The sequence below is a fragment of the Babylonia areolata genome, chromosome 28, assembly GCF_041734735.1.
Source record: "Babylonia areolata isolate BAREFJ2019XMU chromosome 28, ASM4173473v1, whole genome shotgun sequence".
NCBI classification, from domain to species: domain Eukaryota; kingdom Metazoa; phylum Mollusca; class Gastropoda; order Neogastropoda; family Buccinidae; genus Babylonia; species Babylonia areolata.
This window is the reverse complement of record NC_134903.1, coordinates 3,080,340-3,102,561: the sequence shown is the minus strand read 5'-3', so window position 1 is coordinate 3,102,561 and position 22,222 is coordinate 3,080,340. Positions and strand designations below refer to the sequence as shown.

The following is a 22,222-nucleotide window of genomic DNA, read 5'->3' as shown; positions in this document are numbered from 1 at the left end:
ACTTCCCTGTCGCTGCCACAAAAGCCATACCCCCAAATGGCGGCTAAATATCGCCATAATGCGAATGCTTTGTTGTTGTTTTGGAATCATTATATTGGTAGCTTTCACTTCGCCAAGGTTCTGCTTGCTCTTAAAATTACTTGGAAATGCCCCACATCACCAACGGTTGTGGTTTTACAAAAGATTTCATTGGCTGAGTGGAACATGTCAACAACTCATTATCTATGCTGGCAAGCAAAAATGATGATGCCTTGTCCAAGCCGAGAGTGAGCAAAACTAAATGCCACAACAGAATTCAGCCACTGCTCAATGAAAATTAGAATGGATGCTTGAAAAAGATGAAGATAAACTGCAATATGGTGATTGGATTCTTTGGAAGGGAAGGTGAGGAATATCAGCCAATCAGCCGACAGTTTACCTAGAGAGCAAAGCACAGTTTGACTCCGCTAGCAGACAGCATTTGTGATTGGATAATAGAACACACTGAGCATGACAGTCAGGCCTGTGAGAGGTAGAAGGGGTGGGGTAGGTATCTGATTACAGTGTGCATTGTGAAGGACATGATGCTGACAGGTAGAAGGGGTGGGGTAGGTATCTGATTACAGTGTGCATTGTGAAGGACATGATGCTGACAGGTAGAAGGGGTGGGGTAGGTATCTGATTACAGTGTGCATTGTGAAGGACATGATGCTGACAGGTAGAAGGGGTGGGGTAGGTATCTGATTACAGTGTGCATTCTGAAGGACATGATGCTGACAGGTAGAAGGGGTGGGGTAGGTATCTGATTACAGTGTGCATTGTGAAGGACATGATGCTGACAGGTAGAAGGGGTGGGGTAGGTATCTGATTACAGTGTGCATTGTGAAGGACATGATGCTGAGAGGTAGAAGGGGTGGGGTAGGTATCTGATTACAGTGTGCATTGTGAAGCAGGACATGATGCTGACAGGTAGAAGGGGTGGGGTAGGTATCTGATTACAGTGTGCATTGTGAAGGACATGATGCTGACAGGTAGAAGGGGTGGGGTAGGTATCTGATTACAGTGTGCATTGTGAAGCAGGACATGATGCTGACAGGTAGAAGGGGTGGGGTAGGTATCTGATTACAGTGTGCATTGTGAAGGACATGATGCTGACAGGTAGAAGGGGTGGGGTAGGTATCTGATTACAGTGTGCATTGTGAAGGACATGATGCTGACAGGTAGAAGGGGTGGGGTAGGTATCTGATTACAGTGTGCATTGTGAAGGACATGATGCTGACAGGTAGAAGGGGTGGGGTAGGTATCTGATTACAGTGTGCATTGTGAAGCAGGACATGATGCTGACAGGTAGAAGGGGTGGGGTAGGTATCTGATTACAGTGTGCATTGTGAAGGACATGATGCTGACAGGTAGAAGGGGTGGGGTAGGTATCTGATTACAGTGTGCATTGTGAAGCAGGACATGATGCTGAGAGGTAGAAGGGGTGGGGTAGGTATCTGATTACAGTGTGCATTGTGAAGGACATGATGCTGACAGGTAGAAGGGGTGGGGTAGGTATCTGATTACAGTGTGCATTGTGAAGGACATGATGCTGACAGGTAGAAGGGGTGGGGTAGGTATCTGATTACAGTGTGCATTGTGAAGGACATGATGCTGACAGGTAGAAGGGGTGGGGTAGGTATCTGATTACAGTGTGCATTGTGAAGCAGGACATGATGCTGACAGGTAGAAGGGGTGGGGTAGGTATCTGATTACAGTGTGCATTGTGAAGCAGGACATGATGCTGACAGGTAGAAGGGGTGGGGTAGGTATCTGATTACAGTGTGCATTGTGAAGGACATGATGCTGACAGGTAGAAGGGGTGGGGTAGGTATCTGATTACAGTGTGCATTGTGAAGGACATGATGCTGACAGGTAGAAGGGGTGGGGTAGGTATCTGATTACAGTGTGCATTGTGAAGGACATGATGCTGACAGGTAGAAGGGGTGGGGTAGGTATCTGATTACAGTGTGCATTGTGAAGCAGGACATGATGCTGAGAGGTAGAAGGGGTGGGGTAGGTATCTGATTACAGTGTGCATTGTGAAGGACATGATGCTGACAGGTAGAAGGGGTGGGGTAGGTATCTGATTACAGTGTGCATTGTGAAGGACATGATGCTGACAGGTAGAAGGGGTGGGGTAGGTATCTGATTACAGTGTGCATTGTGAAGGACATGATGTTGACAGGTAGAAGGGGTGGGGTAGGTATCTGATTACAGTGTGCATTGTGAAGCAGGACATGATGCTGACAGGTAGAAGGGGTGGGGTAGGTATCTGATTACAGTGTACATTGTGAAGGACATGATGCTGAGAGGTAGAAGGGGTGGGGTAGGTATCTGATTACAGTGTGCATTGTGAAGGACATGATGCTGACAGGTAGAAGGGGTGGGGTAGGTATCTGATTACAGTGTGCATTGTGAAGCAGGACATGATGCTGACAGGTAGAAGGGGTGGGGTAGGTATCTGATTACAGTGTGCATTGTGAAGGACATGATGCTGACAGGTAGAAGGGGTGGGGTAGGTATCTGATTACAGTGTGCATTGTGAAGGACATGATGGTGACAGGTAGAAGGGGTGGGGTAGGTATCTGATTACAGTGTACATTGTGAAGGACATGATGCTGAGAGGTAGAAGGGGTGGGGTAGGTATCTGATTACAGTGTGCATTGTGAAGGACATGATGCTGACAGGTAGAAGGGGTGGGGTAGGTATCTGATTACAGTGTGCATTGTGAAGGACATGATGCTGACAGGTAGAAGGGGTGGGGTAGGTATCTGATTACAGTGTGCATTGTGAAGGACATGATGCTGACAGGTAGAAGGGGTGGGGTAGGTATCTGATTACAGTGTACATTGTGAAGGACATGATGCTGAGAGGTAGAAGGGGTGGGGTAGGTATCTGATTACAGTGTGCATTGTGAAGCAGGACATGATGCTGACAGGTAGAAGGGGTGGGGTAGGTATCTGATTACAGTGTGCATTGTGAAGCAGGACATGATGCTGAGAGGTAGAAGGGGTGGGGTAGGTATCTGATTACAGTGTGCATTGTGAAGGACATGATGCTGACAGGTAGAAGGGGTGGGGTAGGTATCTGATTACAGTGTGCATTGTGAAGGACATGATGTTGACAGGTAGAAGGGGTGGGGTAGGTATCTGATTACAGTGTGCATTGTGAAGGACATGATGCTGACAGGTAGAAGGGGTGGGGTAGGTATCTGATTACAGTGTGCATTGTGAAGCAGGACATGATGCTGACAGGTAGAAGGGGTGGGGTAGGTATCTGATTACAGTGTGCATTGTGAAGGACATGATGCTGACAGGTAGAAGGGGTGGGGTAGGTATCTGATTACAGTGTGCATTGTGAAGCAGGACATGATGCTGACAGGTAGAAGGGGTGGGGTAGGTATCTGATTACAGTGTACATTGTGAAGCAGGACATGATGCTGACAGGTAGAAGGGGTGGGGTAGGTATCTGATTACAGTGTGCATTGTGAAGGACATGATGCTGACAGGTAGAAGGGGTGGGGTAGGTATCTGATTACAGTGTACATTGTGAAGGACATGATGCTGACAGGTAGAAGGGGTGGGGTAGGTATCTGATTACAGTGTGCATTGTGAAGGACATGATGCTGACAGGTAGAAGGGGTGGGGTAGGTATCTGATTACAGTGTGCATTGTGAAGGACATGATGCTGACAGGTAGAAGGGGTGGGGTAGGTATCTGATTACAGTGTGCATTGTGAAGCAGGACATGACGCTGAGAGGTAGAAGGGGTGGGGTAGGTATCTGATTACAGTGTGCATTGTGAAGGACATGATGCTGACAGGTAGAAGGGGTGGGGTAGGTATCTGATTACAGTGTGCATTGTGAAGGACATGATGCTGGAGGGAAGGGGATGGGCAGTGGGGTGGGTGTGGTGGTGTGCCTATTTCCAGATCAGCGGGTTTGATTTTGATACAGACATTCCTTTGTAGGGGATGGTGTGTGTGTGTGTGTGTGTGTGTGTGTGTGTGTGTGTGTGCTCAAGTTTGGTGTATTTGTTCATGTGCATGTGTCATGTTCGAAAAATTCTTGTAGGCCACAAAATTTTTTTTTTCTGTATTGCCCATTCACTTTCCTTTCAGAAAATATATACTTTTACCTGTGTCAGTTAAGAAATTAATCCATAACATACTTTTTTCTATACCTACCTGTTTTCTGTACATAAAAAAATGACCCCATTTTCCTAGCAAACAGGATTCAGTTATTTGCCAAATCCCTGAGCAGGCTAATGGTTAACTCCACATAAAAAATTAACTCTATGAAGGAAAAATTTCGATCCACACAGTATGATCTTCAGGCAACCAAGGAAAAAGTAAACACCAACAGCAGAGAACACATGAACAGCTGCACAACGCGGTGCAGGCAATCGCAGCAGTGACATCTCAGCTGCAGACTGCACAGGAAATCTCTGCAGTTGCTGGGGGGGCTGTGTAATGGTAACTCTGGGAGGGGGGGGGGGGGCGGTGTAGCTCTCCCTTTTTCTGGTGATGAAGCCACTGTCATCATCTCTTATCTGCCGGACCCTTCAGAAACAAGGAACCTCGGTGACACTGGATCCACGTTCATGTGATGAGGACGAACAACAGGTCCAGACAAACGTATCCCACACAAGAGAGATGAAACTCCACGCTGAGGAGATATTTTGACTGCACACAGAAGACTGAGCTGCACACAGAAGACTTCAATCCACACAGTCTGACCTTCAGACAACCCAAAACAGAGTCGAAAAAAACCCACTAAGGAGGAGCCGAAAACTGCACAAGATGAGATTCATTCCCTGAAAATCCAAGTCAGCAGTCACCTCTCTTTCTGCAGGACAGGGGACCTCTGTGACACGATTCACACCAATAAGACAGGGACGTACAGCAGGACTCTGTCTAACACATCCCTACACTCGGGTTACTGAGCAGTAACTTTGGGAGAGAGGAGTGGCTCTATGCTTGTCTGGTGATAGAGCCACAATGAACAACGCTCTTCTGTCAGCAAACTTTGCTGCCTGCAATCTAGCTGACAGAAAGGGAGCCTCTTCAGCAGTGTGCTCTTCAGGGTGCAAATTTCATGATACCCACCACTCTCACATGTCCTGCTGGGTGGACCATCCAATACAAAGGACACTTAATGTGGGAAGGACAGATCACATGTCCTGCTGGGTGGACCATCCAATACAAAGGACACTTAATGTGGGAAGGACAGATCACATGTCCTGCTGGGTGGACCATCCAATACAAAGGACACTTAATGTGGGAAGGACAGATCACATGTCCTGCTGGGTGGACCATCCAATACAAAGGACACTTAATGTGGGAAGGACAGATCACATGTCCTGCTGGGTGGACCATCCAATACAAAGGACACTTAATGTGGGAAGGACAGATCACATGTCCTGCTGGGTGGACCATCCAATACAAAGGACACTTAATGTGGGAAGGACAGATCACATGTCCTGTCCTGCTGGGTGGACCATCCAATACAAAGGACACCTAATGTGGGAATGACAGATCACATGTCCTGTCCTGCTGGGTGGACCATCCAATACAAAGGACACCTAAAGTGGGAATGACAGATCACATGTCCTGCTGGGTGGATCATCCAATACAAAGGACACTTAATGTGGGAAGGACAGATCACATGTCCTGCTGGGTGGATCATCCAATACAAAGGACACTTAATGTGGGAAGGACAGATCATATGTCCTGCTGGGTGGACCATCCAATACAAAGGACACCTAAAGTGGGAATGACAGATCACATGTCCTGCTGGGTGGACCATCCAATACAAAGGACACTTAATGTGGGAAGGACAGATCACATGTCCTGCTGGGTGGATCATCCAATACAAAGGACACTTAATGTGGGAAGGACAGATCACATGTCCTGCTGGGTGGACCATCCAATACAAAGGACACTTAATGTGGGAAGGACAAATCACATGTCCTGCTGGGTGGACCATCCAATACAAAGGACACCTGAAGTGACAATGACAGATCACATGTCCTGCTGGGTGGACCATCCAATACAAAGGACACTTAATGTGGGAAGGACAGATCACATGTCCTGTCCTGCTGGGTGGACCATCCAATACAAAGGACACTTAATGTGGGAAGGACAGATCACATGTCCTGCTGGGTGGACCATCCAATACAAAGGACACTTAATGTGGGAAGGACAAATCACATGTCCTGCTGGGTGGATCATCCAATACAAAGGACACTTAATGTGGGAAGGACAGATCACATGTCCTGCTGGGTGGACCATCCAATACAAAGGACACTTAATGTGGGAAGGACAGATCACATGTCCTGCTGGGTGGACCATCCAATACAAAGGACACTTAATGTGGGAAGGACAGATCACATGTCCTGTCCTGCTGGGTGGACCATCCAATACAAAGGACACCTAATGTGGGAATGACAGATCACATGTCCTGTCCTGCTGGGTGGACCATCCAATACAAAGGACACTTAATGTGGGAAGGACAGATCACATGTCCTGTCCTGCTGGGTGGACCATCCAATACAAAGGACACCTAAAGTGGGAATGACAGATCACATGTCCTGCTGGGTGGACCATCCAATACAAAGGACACCTAAAGTGGCAATGACAGATCGACAAAGAAAGGATCCAACACAACAACAGCACAGGGCTGATCACCCGTCAGTTCTTAAGAACCAGTTGAAGAGAACACAAAATGATGTCGGAAGGTCAGTTCAAACAACATTAAAACCACCAGTTAATCCACATCCCACTCAGTCCACATAGTTATAAATGTTGGCAACAGTGTATTAAAAAAATATCACCTGTGTCAAACTCAGTGCTTATAAAATTTAAACCAAATAAAAAAAACACAGTGAAAACAGCGCAAGAGACCACTTTCCCATGTCTGTTTCAGTCCAAGTAATATTCAACTCAAGTTTTTTCTGAAAACTTCAGGAACTGAAAAAGAGTCTGTGGGAACACCCTGGACCAGAATCTCCATAGTGCTGGCTGTAAAATGTTTGTGCCTGATACCATGCAGACCCCAGCAGTCAGTCAGATGATGTCTGACACTCAGCAGCTGGTTGCACAGCACACACCATGGGAGGTTTTTCTTCTTTTCCAGGAAATCTCTGGGATGGTAGGCATGTCAGGCTGAACATTCACCCAGACTTCCACTACCGTTTCCACTCCAGCCATTGTGTATTTTTCTGTAGGAAGACTTGCAAGACTTCTTACAGCTTATCAGTTGTTCTTGATACTGCCACCACTTATGGACCATCAAATCATTAGTCCCCTGCTAAAAACATCTGTCCTGTTGCTCAAAAAACATTAAGTTCTATTGCCTTCAACTGAAAGGCAGTTTGGTTTTTGACATTACACTGACTGAAGGTGTGTATCTGAGACTCACCAGTGCACATTAGAATCTGCTACAGCATCTATGATCTGACCATTTTAAGTCTTTGTTTACTTCTGTTTGTGAGCACAGGTCAGTTTTCAACTTTTTTTCTCAGTGAGAAGAATCAAAGAATGTGTACCTTATTCCAGTAGCTGATGTCAGTGGAGCTTGTGTAAAAAGAACTTACACCGGGAAACCCCTGCTTGTTCTGTACACTAATTTTATCATCAACTACAGCACACTTGTGTATACAGCACAGAGGTCAAAGTCAAACAAAATCCATCACCATATTGTCACCAAACTGATGGCAGGCAGAAATCCATCACCATATTGTCACCAAACTGATGGCAGGCAGAAGTCCAGGTGTATGCGGTGGTGTATGAGATGGTGTAGCCTAGCGGTAACGCTTCTGCCTTGGAAGCGAGAGAAACAGAGCATGAGATCAAATCCCACGCTCACCACTATTTTCTCCACCTCCACTAGACACACACACACACACACACACAAACACATATTCCCTTACTCGTTCTCATCCATCATCAAATCCCCAACTCATATAAAACCAATCATTCTTCCTTCCCCTCTCATCTACAATACATTATCACAGTGGAAATTTTTGTGTTGCTCATACACATACATCAAGAATCTTTTTTCTTTCTTTTTGGTTAAAAGCCCAGCCGACCACAGAGGGCCATATCAGGGCTGAAAAAACTTTGAATATTGATCCCACAGAATCTGGAAAAACAAAAACAAAATTAAAAAACTGGAAAATAAGAATAAAACACATGTACAATCATATCCTGTGACACTGACCGTTCTGTCAATTTTTTCAAGAGGATTAACAAAAAACAAAATGAAATAACATGTTAACATAAACATAACCATATCCTGTGACGTTAAACAATCTGTCAATTTTTCAACTGAGGATTGACAACAACAAAAAAACTTTAACATAGACAAAATCATTTCCTCTGACATTGACCATTCTAAAAATTCCTTGACAGTGGACTAACAAACCAAAAAAAAGAAAAAAAAAGAAAGAAAAACATGAACACAAACATAATCATTTCCTCTGACTTTGACCGTTCTGTCAATTCTTCAACAGAGGCTTAAGAAGAAAAAAAACACACCAACCATTCTATTTTCAACAGACAACAAACAAAAAACACCAAACCTGAACATAACCATATCTTGCACACAATTAAACAAAATCACATACATAATCACATCAACGCAAAGCAAACGCACAGGCATAAACACACGCAAATCAAATCGCATTGCTTATAGACCAGCCGACGGCATTTACAGACTGTTAACTCCGCACAAATGACATCACTGTCTGGTGGGCTAGTGTACACTGGCAGACAGCGGACAGTGGGGTAAGTACCTTCGGCAGGAACGTCCACACACAGACAGCCCTCAGGGGACCACATGTACAGCTTGTTGGTGCCGGTGCACAGTGCCAGACGCGGCTTCTGCGGGTCCCACGACACACCTGTAACATGAAGGCTGCACTCTGTATGCATTTGTATTTCTTTTTATCACAACGATTTCTCTGTGTGAAATTCGGGCTGCTCTCCCCTGGGAGAGCGCGGCGCTACACTACAGCACCACCCATTTTTTTGTATTTTTTCCTGCGTGCAGTTCTTATTTGTTTTTCCTATCGAAGTAGATTTTTCTACATAATTTTGCCACGAACAACACTTTTGTTGCCATGGGTTCTTTTATGTACGCTAAGTGCATGCTGCACACGGGACCTTGGTTTATCGTCTCATCCGAATGACTAGTGTCCAGACCACCACTCCAGGTCTAGTGGAGGGGAAGAAAATATCGGCGGCTAAGCCGTGATTCGAACCAGCGCGCTCAGATTCTCTCGCTTCCTAGGCGGATGCGTTACCTCTAGGCCATCACTCCACAGTGTATGGAAAAGTTCTATTGTAGTATCCTTTAACTCTTTCACCACCAAGTTTCTGTGTGAACTACACTCCCCAGCACCAAATGTTTTAGCAATGATCCCCTCAGTCACAGGCTTTGGTTCATGTCAAACAACACAATGGACCTGTTCACTGCAAACTCAGGCCAGGGGCCAAAGGTTATTCATTGTTCTATTGGTCGGAAACTGGCTGCAGCTGTCGAGCTTTGTTACAATGTGAACAAGAGAGGCAAGGCCTTCAAGACTCACTTGTGATACACTTTTAAAAAAAAAATCCAAAAAAAAAACCAGGCTTTTTATGTATTGAGTATAATTTCAAAATGTAATGTTTAAGATGAGAAAGATCAGTTTAAAGCAAATTAAGTCCCCTAGCATTAATTACAGAGAAATTTCCCTTTTTTACTACCTGCACCAAAATGTTTGCAAAATAAATAAAACTTCCATGCTTAGCAAAAGAAGTTCCTGTTTGAACAAAAAATGATAATAATGACTGCTCTTGTTGTTGGGCCAGAATATCAGATCAAAGTGCCAAGTTTAGAGAATGCAAAAAATATAAATATAACAGTAAATGCAGTTTGCATATAATTAGGCTTCATTATTTTTTTTTTTTGTGCCCATCCCAGAGGTGCAATATTGTTTTAAACAAGATGACTGGAAAGAACTGAATTTTTCCTATTTTTATGCTTAATTTGGTGTCAACTGACAAAGTATTTGCAGAGAAAATGTCAATGTTAAAGTTTACCACGGACACACACACACACAGACACACACACAGACAACCGAACACCAGGTTAAAACATACTTTGTTTACACAAGTGAGTCAAAAATGGTCTTCTCAACATGACCCCTCGATGCTGACAAAAGTCGCCTATGGGCGTGCACTGTTTAGTCAACTGACGTCGTCAATGGCAGTGAAAAAGTCAATTTAATCAACAAATCAATCACTTTGTTGCTTAAAACAGTGTACAAAAATTTGTCTTCAGGTTCGTCATAGGGAAAAAGAAAAGAAAAAAAAGTTTTAAATTATTCTAATTTTAAGAATAAAAACAGTCACCATCAAAGATCACTCATATGGAACCTATTTCAATGGCAATTTTCCTGCAATGGTGAAACGATATTATAATCAGTAGAATCACAATATGACTGTCAGTAGAATCAAAGGGTTTTTTTTTGTGTTTTTTTAAGAAACTATTTTGAGGGTTATTGCACTTAAATTTTATACTGATTCAGTCACTGAACTATTGTGCAGCTATCTTGCCAGGTTAAAAAAAAAATGTCTACAATGATGCACGCCTTCAGTCTGTGCCAACCAGAGAGCCTAAGAATTAGAGCCTAAAAAAATAAAATAAAAATAATAAGGAAACATTGGCATATAATACTACAGAATGGACAGCTAGTGCCTATCCCAGTGTTCACTGGAAGAAATTTTGCAAGTCCTGGAAATTGAGAGTATAGAATTTCTGGACGTCAGGGATGCTACAGGGGTGTCCATCAGCGATGGACATCAGACATAGATAAAGGGTTCACAAGATCACATCATTTTACTGCTAAAGAGGACAATATCCCATGACACATCACTGTCTGATATGTTTCTTTAACAGCTCGGACACACTTGGATAAGAAGCTGACAATCCCTAAATTACCAGTTCATTCGCAACAAGGCCATAATACTTTTTTTTTTTTTTTTTTTAATTCTGAAAGCTGATTAACAACTTTAGACTTAACCTGAAAAAAAAGGGGATGGTTTTCAATGTTCTGTTCATTTCTGTGTAGAGTAGGAATGTTCGTACATGTTTAGATGGGTCTATAATTTGTTCTACTGATGTCCATGGATGCACAGCCCTGACGCTGTTCATGCAGTAAGACCCCAGCACCTCACAAGAAAACCATGAGGGGAAACAGACACCATGGGACACACACTGACGTACAGCTGATGGCCAGGTCCTGTATGAGTACAGCACACAGCTCCAGGTGCGACACGTTCCAGATCCACAGCACCTTTGGCATGTTGTCTGCACACACAACACAGAACACGGTATCTAACTACACAGTACACAGCACCTTTGGCATGTTGTCTGCACACACAACACAGAACACGGTATCTAACTACACAGTACACAGCACCTTTGGCATGTTGTCTGCACACACAACACAGAACACGGTATCTAACTACACAGTGCACAGCACCTTTGGCATGTTGTCTGCACACACAACACAGAACACGGTATCTAACTACACAGTACACAGCACCTTTGGCATGTTGTCTGCACACACAACACAGAACACGGTATCTAACTACACAGTACACAGCACCTTTGGCATGTTGTCTGCACACACAACACAGAACACGGTATCTAACTACACAGTGCACAGCACCTTTGGCATGTTGTCTGCACACACAACACAGAACACGGTATCTAACTACACAGTACACAGCACCTTTGGCATGTTGTCTGCACACACAACACAGAACACGGTATCTAACTACACAGTACACAGCACCTTTGGCATGTTGTCTGCACACACAACACAGAACACGGTATCTAGCTACACAGTGCACAGCACCTTTGGCATGTTGTCTGCACACACAACACAGAACACGGTATCTAACTACACAGTGCACAGCACCTTTGGCATGTTGTCTGCACACACAACACAGAACACGGTATCTAACTACACAGTGCACAGCACCTTTGGCATGTTGTCTGCACACACAACACAGAACACGGTATCTAACTACACAGTACACAGCACCTTTGGCATGTTGTCTGCACACACAACACAGAACACGGTATCTAACTACACAGTGCACAGCACCTTTGGCATGTTGTCTGCACACACAACACAGAACACGGTATCTAACTACACAGTGCACAGCACCTTTGGCATGTTGTCTGCACACACAACACAGAACACGGTATCTAACTACACAGTACACAGCACCTTTGGCATGTTGTCTGCACACACAACACAGAACACGGTATCTAACTACACAGTGCACAGCACCTTTGGCATGTTGTCTGCACACACAACACAGAACACGGTATCTAACTACACAGTATACAGCACCTTTGGCATGTTGTCTGCACACACAACACAGAACACGGTATCTAACTACACAGTACACAGCACCTTTGGCATGTTCTTTGCACACACAACACAGAACACGGTATCTAACTACACAGTACACAGCACCTTTGGCATGTTGTCTGCACACACAACACAGAACACGGTATCTAACTACACAGTACACAGCACCTTTGGCATGTTGTCTGCATACACAACACAGAACAAGGTATCTACACAGTACACAACACCTTCTGCATATTGTCTGCACACACAACACAGAACACAGTATCTAACTACACATTACACAATACTTTCAGCATGTTGTCTGCACATACAACAATTAATAAAAATACACAGTACACTATACCTTCTGCATCTTGCCTGCACACACAACAGAACACATTATCAAACTACACACCACACAGCACTTTCAGCATGTTGTCTGCACACAGAACACACACACTTTATCAAACTACACAGTACACAGCAACTTCTGCATATTGTCTGCACACATAACACAGGACATGTTATCAAACTACACAGTACACAGCACCTTCAGCATGTCTGCACACACAACACACTTTCAAACTACACAGTACACAGCACCTTCTGCATGTTATCTGCACACACAACACACTTTCAAACTACACAGTACACAGCACCTTCAGCATGTTGTCTGCACACACAACACACTTTCAAACTACACAGTACACAGCACCTTCTGCATGTTATCTGCACACACAACACACTTTCAAACTACACAGTACACTGCACCTTCTGCATGTTATCTGCACACACAACACACTTTCAAACTACACAGTACACTGCACCTTCTGCATGTTGTCTGCACACACAACACACTTTCAAACTACACAGTACACAGCACCTTCTGCATGTTATCTGCACACACAACACACTTTCAAACTACACAGTACACAGCACCTTCAGCATGTTGTCTGCACACACAACACACCCACATTATAAAACTACACAGTACACAGCAACTTCAGCATGTTGTCTGCACACACAACACACCCACATTATAAAACTACACAGTACACAGCAACTTCTGCTTTGTCTGCACACAAAATATCCATATTATCAAACCACACAGTACACAGCACTTTCAGCATGTTGTCTGCACAAAGAACACACACAAATTATCAAGCTACACAGTACACAGCAACTTCTGCATGTGTCTGCACACACATCAAACCACACAGTACACAGCACCTTTAACATGTTGTATGTACACACAGCCAGCTATACGCAAGCATACCCACATAATCAAAGTACATGGCTTACAGTACACACAACCCCGAGGAGCCACAAGTTCTAGATCCACAGCACACACACACACACACACATCCTACACACAGACACACAGCACACGACCTGTACACCACTCACACACACACACACACTGACCATTGATAGAGCAGAAGTACTTGTTGTTGGCAGAGAAAGCCACCTTGCTGACCCCCTTCTTGGGGTTGGCCTTCCTGCTGGGGGGGTCCTCTGTGGGGATGCTCACCGGGCACGGCTGGAGTTCATCTGTCACACACAACATGCATGTATACAGTGTGTTGGAGAGTCAGTCTTGTCCAACTGTGACCATCAGAACAGCTGAGGAGGTAATGCATCAACACCCCTGAAAACAGAGTATGGCTGCCTACAAGGCAGGGTAAATAAACAAAACTGTTATACACAAAAAATGTTACATATCTGTCCAAGTGTGTATGAGTGCGTGCCTGAAATCTGACTGAATGACACAGGAAACAAATGATGAGCGCCCAATGGCACAGGTCAGTCAGCTCTCCCCAGGTAGGCAGCATGTTGTGCAAATGAACCTGGTTTTGTAAAGCATTTAGAACTTGGTCTCCAACTGAGGATAAGCACTATATAAGTATCCATACCACTCATTCATTCAACTGCTGTCCAGACTATTTGGGATAGAATGTGAGGAGTCTTGCCCAAGTTATATCCCAACTCTTTCAGCCAAGAGGGTTTGGACAGTCAACACTGGGATGGTCCCCAAAGGCCAACTAGCCCCCAAAGGATGCAGCACTAAGAGTCAATGCAATCTTGCCTCTTAAGTTTGAGGGTCATAGTCCTTCACAAAAAGACTGAACTGCAAATGAATCCTTAATACAGTGGAGAAGCCATTGATCAAATAGCTCTCACTTTGCTGTCGGCCCAGCTACAAGCTTGTGTCAACACAGCATACAAAAATACGGTCTATTGTTATGGTTAAAGGGGCCATTGAGGCAGTGAATTCATATCCACTGAATCTATAGCTCAGCACAGGAAGATGGGGCCCGATCCTCTCCTCCCAGAGATCAGGTTGGGTTCAACAGACAATAGGTCATATGACCGGAAGAACATAAAATCAATAGGTCATTTTGAAAATCAACAGGTCAAATATCACCCGTCCCGGGCTTTTTCAAACTTTAATAATGCACAAATGAAAGGGAAATGTAATACATTGGCCATTCTGGTCATTCATTGACTAGAAAAAAAAAGAAGTTAAGAATGTCATTGATTTCTGACAAGAAAATGCAATGTTCTGGCCTTCTGCGTTGACTAGAAAACATATACGACTGGCTCATTTACTGCTGTCAGGCGATTATGCCTTGCGGGAAGATGACGCAAGAACAACCCTTGGTTTTGCAGCCTACTTTCAGTTTTCCCAGAACTGCACTCGGTTAATGCAAAAGTTGGAACGCCAATTCTTCTCGCCGAAGCTCGCGAAAGGCAGCGATAAAGATTCGTTTCGGATTTCGTTTCGTCACGGATCCGTATTTTAATAAACCAGTTTATAGTCATTTCCTGTAGGAGCAGACGACAAAGCGACCACGATCGTTAAAGAGAGAGAGAGAGAGAGAGATGGTTACTTTGGTTGACCGACTGGTCATAAAAACAATAAGTCATGTGACCTGGCAACTTGAAAAACAATAGGTCATTTCAAAATTAAATGCGTCAATGACCGATGACCGATGTCGAACCTGATCCCTGCCTCCCTATCATTTTAACCTTGCCTGACTGAAGTTCAGTACCCATCCATGCCTGGGTGGAGTGAGGAAAATCAAAACGCCGTTTCCTATGACGCATAATCATGCTGAAACAGGAACCTGAACAATGGTCGCTGGTGAACACTGGATCAGAAAGAGGGTGCTACATTCACACACAGAAGGGAGGTAATGTACTCAAAGAAGACATTGCACATGCCCGCATTGTACATACCTTGTGCAACTTGGTAATAAGGACATATTCTATTCTGTTCTAAAAAAAACCCACAAAAGACTTACATCTACTTTGGCCAGTGAAGAGGGAGGAGGCAGGGGGTGGTTCTGGCTTGGATTTGGTGCTGTGGGTCACCTCACGATACACCACCTTTACACATCATCATGACGCGGCCTTTACACATCATCATTACATCACCGTTACACATCATCATTACATCACCTTTACACATCATTATGATACAGCTTTTCCACATCATCATTACATCATCTTTACAGATCATCATTACATCACCTTTACACATCATCATGATACAGCTTTTACACATCATCATTACATCACCTTTACACATCATCATGATACAGCTTTTACACATCATCATTACATCACCTTTACACACCATCATTACATCACCTTTACACATCATTATGATACAGCTTTTACACATCATCATTACACCACCTTTACACATCATTATGATACAGCTTTTATAATCATCTTGACGTGATCTTAACACATCATCATTACATCACCTTTCCACATCATCATTACACCACCTTTACACATCATGATTGCATCTTTACTCTTAATCAAAACACTGCCTCAGTTATCATTACGCCGGCTTTACACATCACCATCCTATTGCTTTTACACATTATCATGATGCTACCTTTACTCATCATCATTACATTACCTTTCCACATCATGACTGCATCTTTCTCTTTCATCAAAATATCGACTCTACAATTATCATCATCACTCTGCCTTTACACATCATCATTGCACCATCTTTACACATCATTACACCACCTTTACAATCATTACACTGCCTTTACACATTACACCACCTTTCCACATAATTGTACTGCATTTACAAAATATGACACTGCCTTTAACCTGGAGAACGCGATGAGCCACGATCGTGGCTTTCCCTGTGAAGTGTGATGGGCCACAATCGTGGCTCTGTTTGCATAAGGTCCGACATCGAACAGCTATACTCGGCAGCCTTCGTAAAACTGCCTCGTTCTGGTGTTACTGTCTCCCTATTTGTGTTTGCATAAACTTTGACCGAGTTTACAAGTCCATATCTTCATATTTTTTGTAAACAATGAGTGACACTGAAGTTGACAAAGCTCAGGAAATGTCTCAAACAAATAATACAATGCTTATAATTTCATTGTTTCAGTTATATTCATATCGTGATTCTGCAGCCAGAACATTTTTTGTACAGTTTAATGCCAATTTTGAGATTTTGACTCTGTAAAAGATGTGAAAATACCTATAAACAGTGTGCAAAATTTGTTGATTATATCCTGTGGAATATCTCCAGCTACATACAAGGTACAGCCTTTTTCTTACTTTTATCTGATTCTTCATTCACTCTACTTTCCAAATATGTATAGGTTTACCTATTTATTTTTACTGGTAAGCATACAAATGCCCCAAATCAGAGCACAGGTAGCGGAGGCAAACTATCCCTTTGTTTTAGGCATGATTTCTGTATGTATGTTTTATCATATCCAGCACTTTGAGGGTTAAATACATCATTCTTTCACTGCTTTTGCACACATGATTCAATGCTTTTATATATCATCAAGACATCACCTTTGCACATCATTTCACTACTTTTAACCATCTTTATTACAGTGCCTTTAACTCACTCCAGACAATGGAACGCTATACCGTTCCTGACGAAAGGTAGCGTTCCGGACGATGGAACGCTATAGTGGTTTTGACAATTAAAAATTTTCCCACATTTTCTTCATGGGGTAGCATAACAATTGCAGCTACACCGAACATTGTGAACGTATCAAGGGTCAAATGAAAAGTTTCTTCATGAGATTCAGTAACAACACACTCCACAGCGAGCCAGCGAGTTCAGGACCCTACACGACAAGCTACTCTGCATATGTATCGAAAATGGCGTCGCAGGCAATACTAGTGGAAATTTTTGGAGCAAACTAGATCACAACAGCTGCTTTTACCGCTGCTGAAGTGATTCAAATGCTTCAAACTGAAAGTTTCGACATTGACAAGGATGATGAAGACGCTGAATCAAGTATTTGCAGTGAAGAAAGCTACCAGCAAGAAGGTACTGATAGTGACTCAGCTTCTGAGAGCAGTAAAGAGGAAGGGGGGGTGGGTGTTCACACGACATGAGGAGAGGGGTCAGTGGGTCAAGTACAGTGAGTTTCATTCAGTTACTTTATGCTTTGTATTTTTTGTGATTTTTTTCCTAACCCTAACAAATGGGTCGTCTGTAGGGAAAAGCAAGGGAGAAAACTATTCATCTGAAGTGAGTTAAACATCATCATCATCACTGCCTTTTACACATTATTTCACTGCTTTTATGCATCATTATTACACAGCACATTTACATTCACCACATTTACACATCATACACTGCCTTTACACCTAGACACACACCACACACACAAACCACACAGACACACACCGTTCACATACGCACACAGACACCACACACGCACTGACATGGAACACACACCATACACACATGCACACAGACATAGCACACGCACAGACATGGGCAGACACCACACAGACATAAACACACACCTCAAACACACTCACATACCACACACACAAACGCACATCACACACACAGACATGCATGTTTGTGCTCGCAGGCACACACACACACATTTATAGATACCCATACACATGTATGTGTGTGTGCTTGCATGCACACACATACACACAAATGCACCACACACACACACAGCAGTCACTCACCAGGTTATTGCCCTGAGCAGGGTTGGGGTGGGTGAAGGTAAAGATCTTTTTCCATGTGACGTGACCCAGAATTCTGATCTGTCCACACACAGACAATGTGTTAATGATGACAGTATGTGAGTGAGAGAGAGAGGGAGAGGGAGAGAGAGAGAGAGAGAGAGACAGAGAGACAGAGAGAAAGAGAGAGAGAGAGCGTGTCAGCATGTGTGTGTGTTGGGGTGGGTTAAGGTTAAGATCTTTTCCCACGAGATGTGACACAGAATTCTGATCTGTCCACACACACACACACATACCACAAACACTGTTGTCAACAACAGTATGTGTGGGTTGTGTGAGTGTGTGCATGTGCAAGTGTGCATGCGTGTGTGTGTGTGTGGAAGGGGGCTCATGTGTGTTCAAGTACGTATGTGCATAAACATGTGAGCAAAAGACAGAGTAAGATACATTCACACACAAAGAGAAAGACAGATGTACACTTTCACTGAAAATGCCACAGAGACCTAAACTGACGAATACCCTTAGATGTCAAAGTAAATTCATGTTTGCAAACTGATTTAAAAAAACATTTTTTTTTTACTGATTCATCTCTTCAGACCTCTCATCTCACCCATGCTAAACACTGACAACAAACATACAACACGTGGGGTGGCCCAATGGTTAGAATCCTGGATTCTTGTCCTAGTGTCCCCAGTTTGGTCCCTGGTTTCAGTGCACCAGGTGGATGAAGGGTGGACACTTCTCTCATCTCTCAGCTCAACATATGCGCAGACTCACTAGAGCCTGAAACCTCTTCATGTGTATACACATGCACAAGATCCAAATACACACGTTAAAGATCCTCTTATCCGTGTCAGCATTTGGTGGGTTATGAAAGCAAGAACATACTCAATGTGAACACCCCTGAAAACAGAGTATGGGTGGCTACATGGCAGGGTAAATTCCTTGTGACCCCGGTACACTTGGTAATAAAGACATACTCTATTCTATTCTATTCTAAAAGTGGTCATACAAGTAAAAGCCCACTCATACATGAGTCTTCTTCTTCTCCTTCTTCTGTTCGTGGGCTGCAACTCCCACGTTCACTCGTATATACGCGAGTGGGCTTTTACGTGTATGACCGTTTTTACCCGCCATGTAGGCAGCCATACTCCGCTTTCGGGGGTGTGCATGCTGGGTGTGTTCTTGTTTCCATAACCCACTGAACGCTGACATGGATTACAGGATCTTTAACGTGCGTATTTGATCTTCTGCTTGCGTATACACACGAAGGGGGTTCAGGCACTGGCAGGTCTGCACATATGTTGATCTGGGAGATCGTAAAAATCTCCACCCTTTACCCACCAGGCGCCGTCACCGTGATTCGAACCCCCGACCCTCAGATTGAAAGTCCAACGCTTTAACCATTCAGCTATTGCGCCCGTCTCATACATGAGTGAAAGTGGGAGTTACAGCCGACGAATGTAGAAGAAGAATACACACAACTTCAGTGTAACTGGCATCCATCATGGGTTTGATGTGTGGGCCTGGGCAAAATACGCTAGTTCATAAACTAAACAATTCATACGTGCAAGTCGCTTCATGAACACAGTTTGTATTCATACACCTGAAGCAGACTTTTTGATGTGGACATTTACCAAGGTTCTTTTCCTCTGATTCTTCCAAGCCCACTCATGCATACAAGTGAATGTAGAAACTGCTGCTGACAAGGGCAGGAGCAGGAGGAGGAGAAGACGACAAAATAGGGACCCCCCCTCACCTTTTCATCAAAACTGCCGATGAGGAGGAGCTGAGAGGAGGGCGACCAGGCGACAGTCTTGACACCCAGGGCAGAGTCATAGGCTGAGTACGACCCCAGCATCCGTCCATCCAGTGCGTACATCACTATCTTGTACTGAAACCACCACACACAGTACATCACTATCTTGTACTGAAACCACCACACACAGTACGTCACTATCTTGTACTGAAACCACCACACAGAGTACATCACTATCTTGTACTGAAACCACCACACAGTACGTCACTATCTTGTACTGAAACCACCACACAGTACGTCACTATCTTGTACTGAAACCACCACACACAGTACGTCACTATCTTGTACTGAAACCACCAAACAGATACATCACTATCTTGTACTGAAACCACCAAACAGATACATCACTATCTTGTACTGAAACCACCACACAGTACATCACTATCTTGTACTGAAACCACCACACAGTACATCACTATCTTGTACTGAAACCACCACACAGTACGTCACTATACAGTATGTCACTATCTTGTACTGAAACCACCACACAGTACATCACTATCTTGTTCTGAAACCACCACACAGTACATCACTATCTTGTACTGAAACCAACACACAGAGTACGTCACTATCTTGTACTGAAACCACCACACAGAGTACGTCACTATCTTGTACTGAAACCACCACACAGTACGTCACTATCTTGTACTGAAACCACCACACAGTACATCACTATCCTGTACTGAAACCACCACACAGAGTACGTCACTATCTTGTACTGAAACCACCACACAGAGTACGTCACTATCTTGTACTGAAACCACCACACAGAGTACGTCACTATCTTGTACTGAAACCACCACACAGAGTACATCACTATCTTGTACTGAAACCACCACACAGAGTACGTCACTATCTTGTACTGAAACCACCACACAGTACATCACTATCCTGTACTGAAACCAACACACAGTACGTCACTATCTTGTTCTGAAACCACCACACAGTACGTCACTATCTTGTTCTGAAACCACCACACAGTACGTCACTATCTTGTACTGAAACCACCACACACAGTACGTCACTATACAGTATGTCACTATCTTGTACTGAAACCACAACACACAGTACATCACTATATTGTACTGAAACCACCACACAGAGTACATCACTATCTTGTACTGAAACCACCACACAGTACATCACTATCTTGTACTGAAACCACCACACACAGTACGTCACTATCTTGTACTGAAACCACCACACACAGTACGTCACTATCTTGTACTGAAACCACCACACACAGTACGTCACTATCTTGTTCTGAAACCACCACACAGTACATCACTATCTTGTACTGAAACCAACACACAGTACGTCACTATCTTGTTCTGAAACCACCACACAGTACATCACTATCTTGTTCTGAAACCACCACAAAGAGTACATCACTATCTTGTACTGAAACCACCACACAGAGTACGTCACTATCTTGTACTGAAACCAACACACAGAGTACATCACTATCTTGTACTGAAACCACCACACACAGTACGTCACTATCTTGTTCTGAAACCACCACACAGTACATCACTATCTTGTACTGAAACCAACACACAGAGTACATCACTATCTTGTACTGAAACCACCACACAGTACGTCACTATCTTGTACTGAAACCACCACACAGTACGTCACTATCTTGTACTGAAACCACCACACAGAGTACATCACTATCTTGTACTGAAACCACCACACAGTACGTCACTATCTTGTACTGAAACCACCACACAGTACGTCACTATCTTGTACTGAAACCACCACACACAGTACGTCACTATCTTGTACTGAAACCACCACACAGTACATCACTATCTTGTACTGAAACCACCACACAGAACGTCACTATCTTGTACTGAAACCACCACACAGTACGTCACTATCTTGTACTGAAACCACCACACAGTACGTCACTATCTTGTACTGAAACCACCACACAGAGTACGTCACTATCTTGAACTGAAACCATCATACTGAC

At 43.8% G+C, this 22,222-nt stretch overlaps 1 protein-coding gene across 1 annotated transcript in view; it reads right to left on the bottom strand.

Annotated features, from left to right (window-relative positions):
- Positions 1–22,222, bottom strand: part of LOC143301814 (WD repeat-containing protein WRAP73-like) — a 58,539-nt gene that overhangs the window by 16,518 nt on the left and 19,799 nt on the right. The window contains exons 8-13 of the mRNA XM_076616211.1: positions 20,185–20,319; positions 18,429–18,506; positions 15,740–15,824; positions 13,860–13,985; positions 11,291–11,374; positions 8,817–8,924 (exon numbers count right to left, since the gene is read on the bottom strand). Of these exons, the coding sequence (XP_076472326.1) occupies positions 8,817–8,924; positions 11,291–11,374; positions 13,860–13,985; positions 15,740–15,824; positions 18,429–18,506; positions 20,185–20,319 (616 nt within the window). The remainder of the gene's footprint in view (positions 1–8,816; positions 8,925–11,290; positions 11,375–13,859; positions 13,986–15,739; positions 15,825–18,428; positions 18,507–20,184; positions 20,320–22,222) is intronic.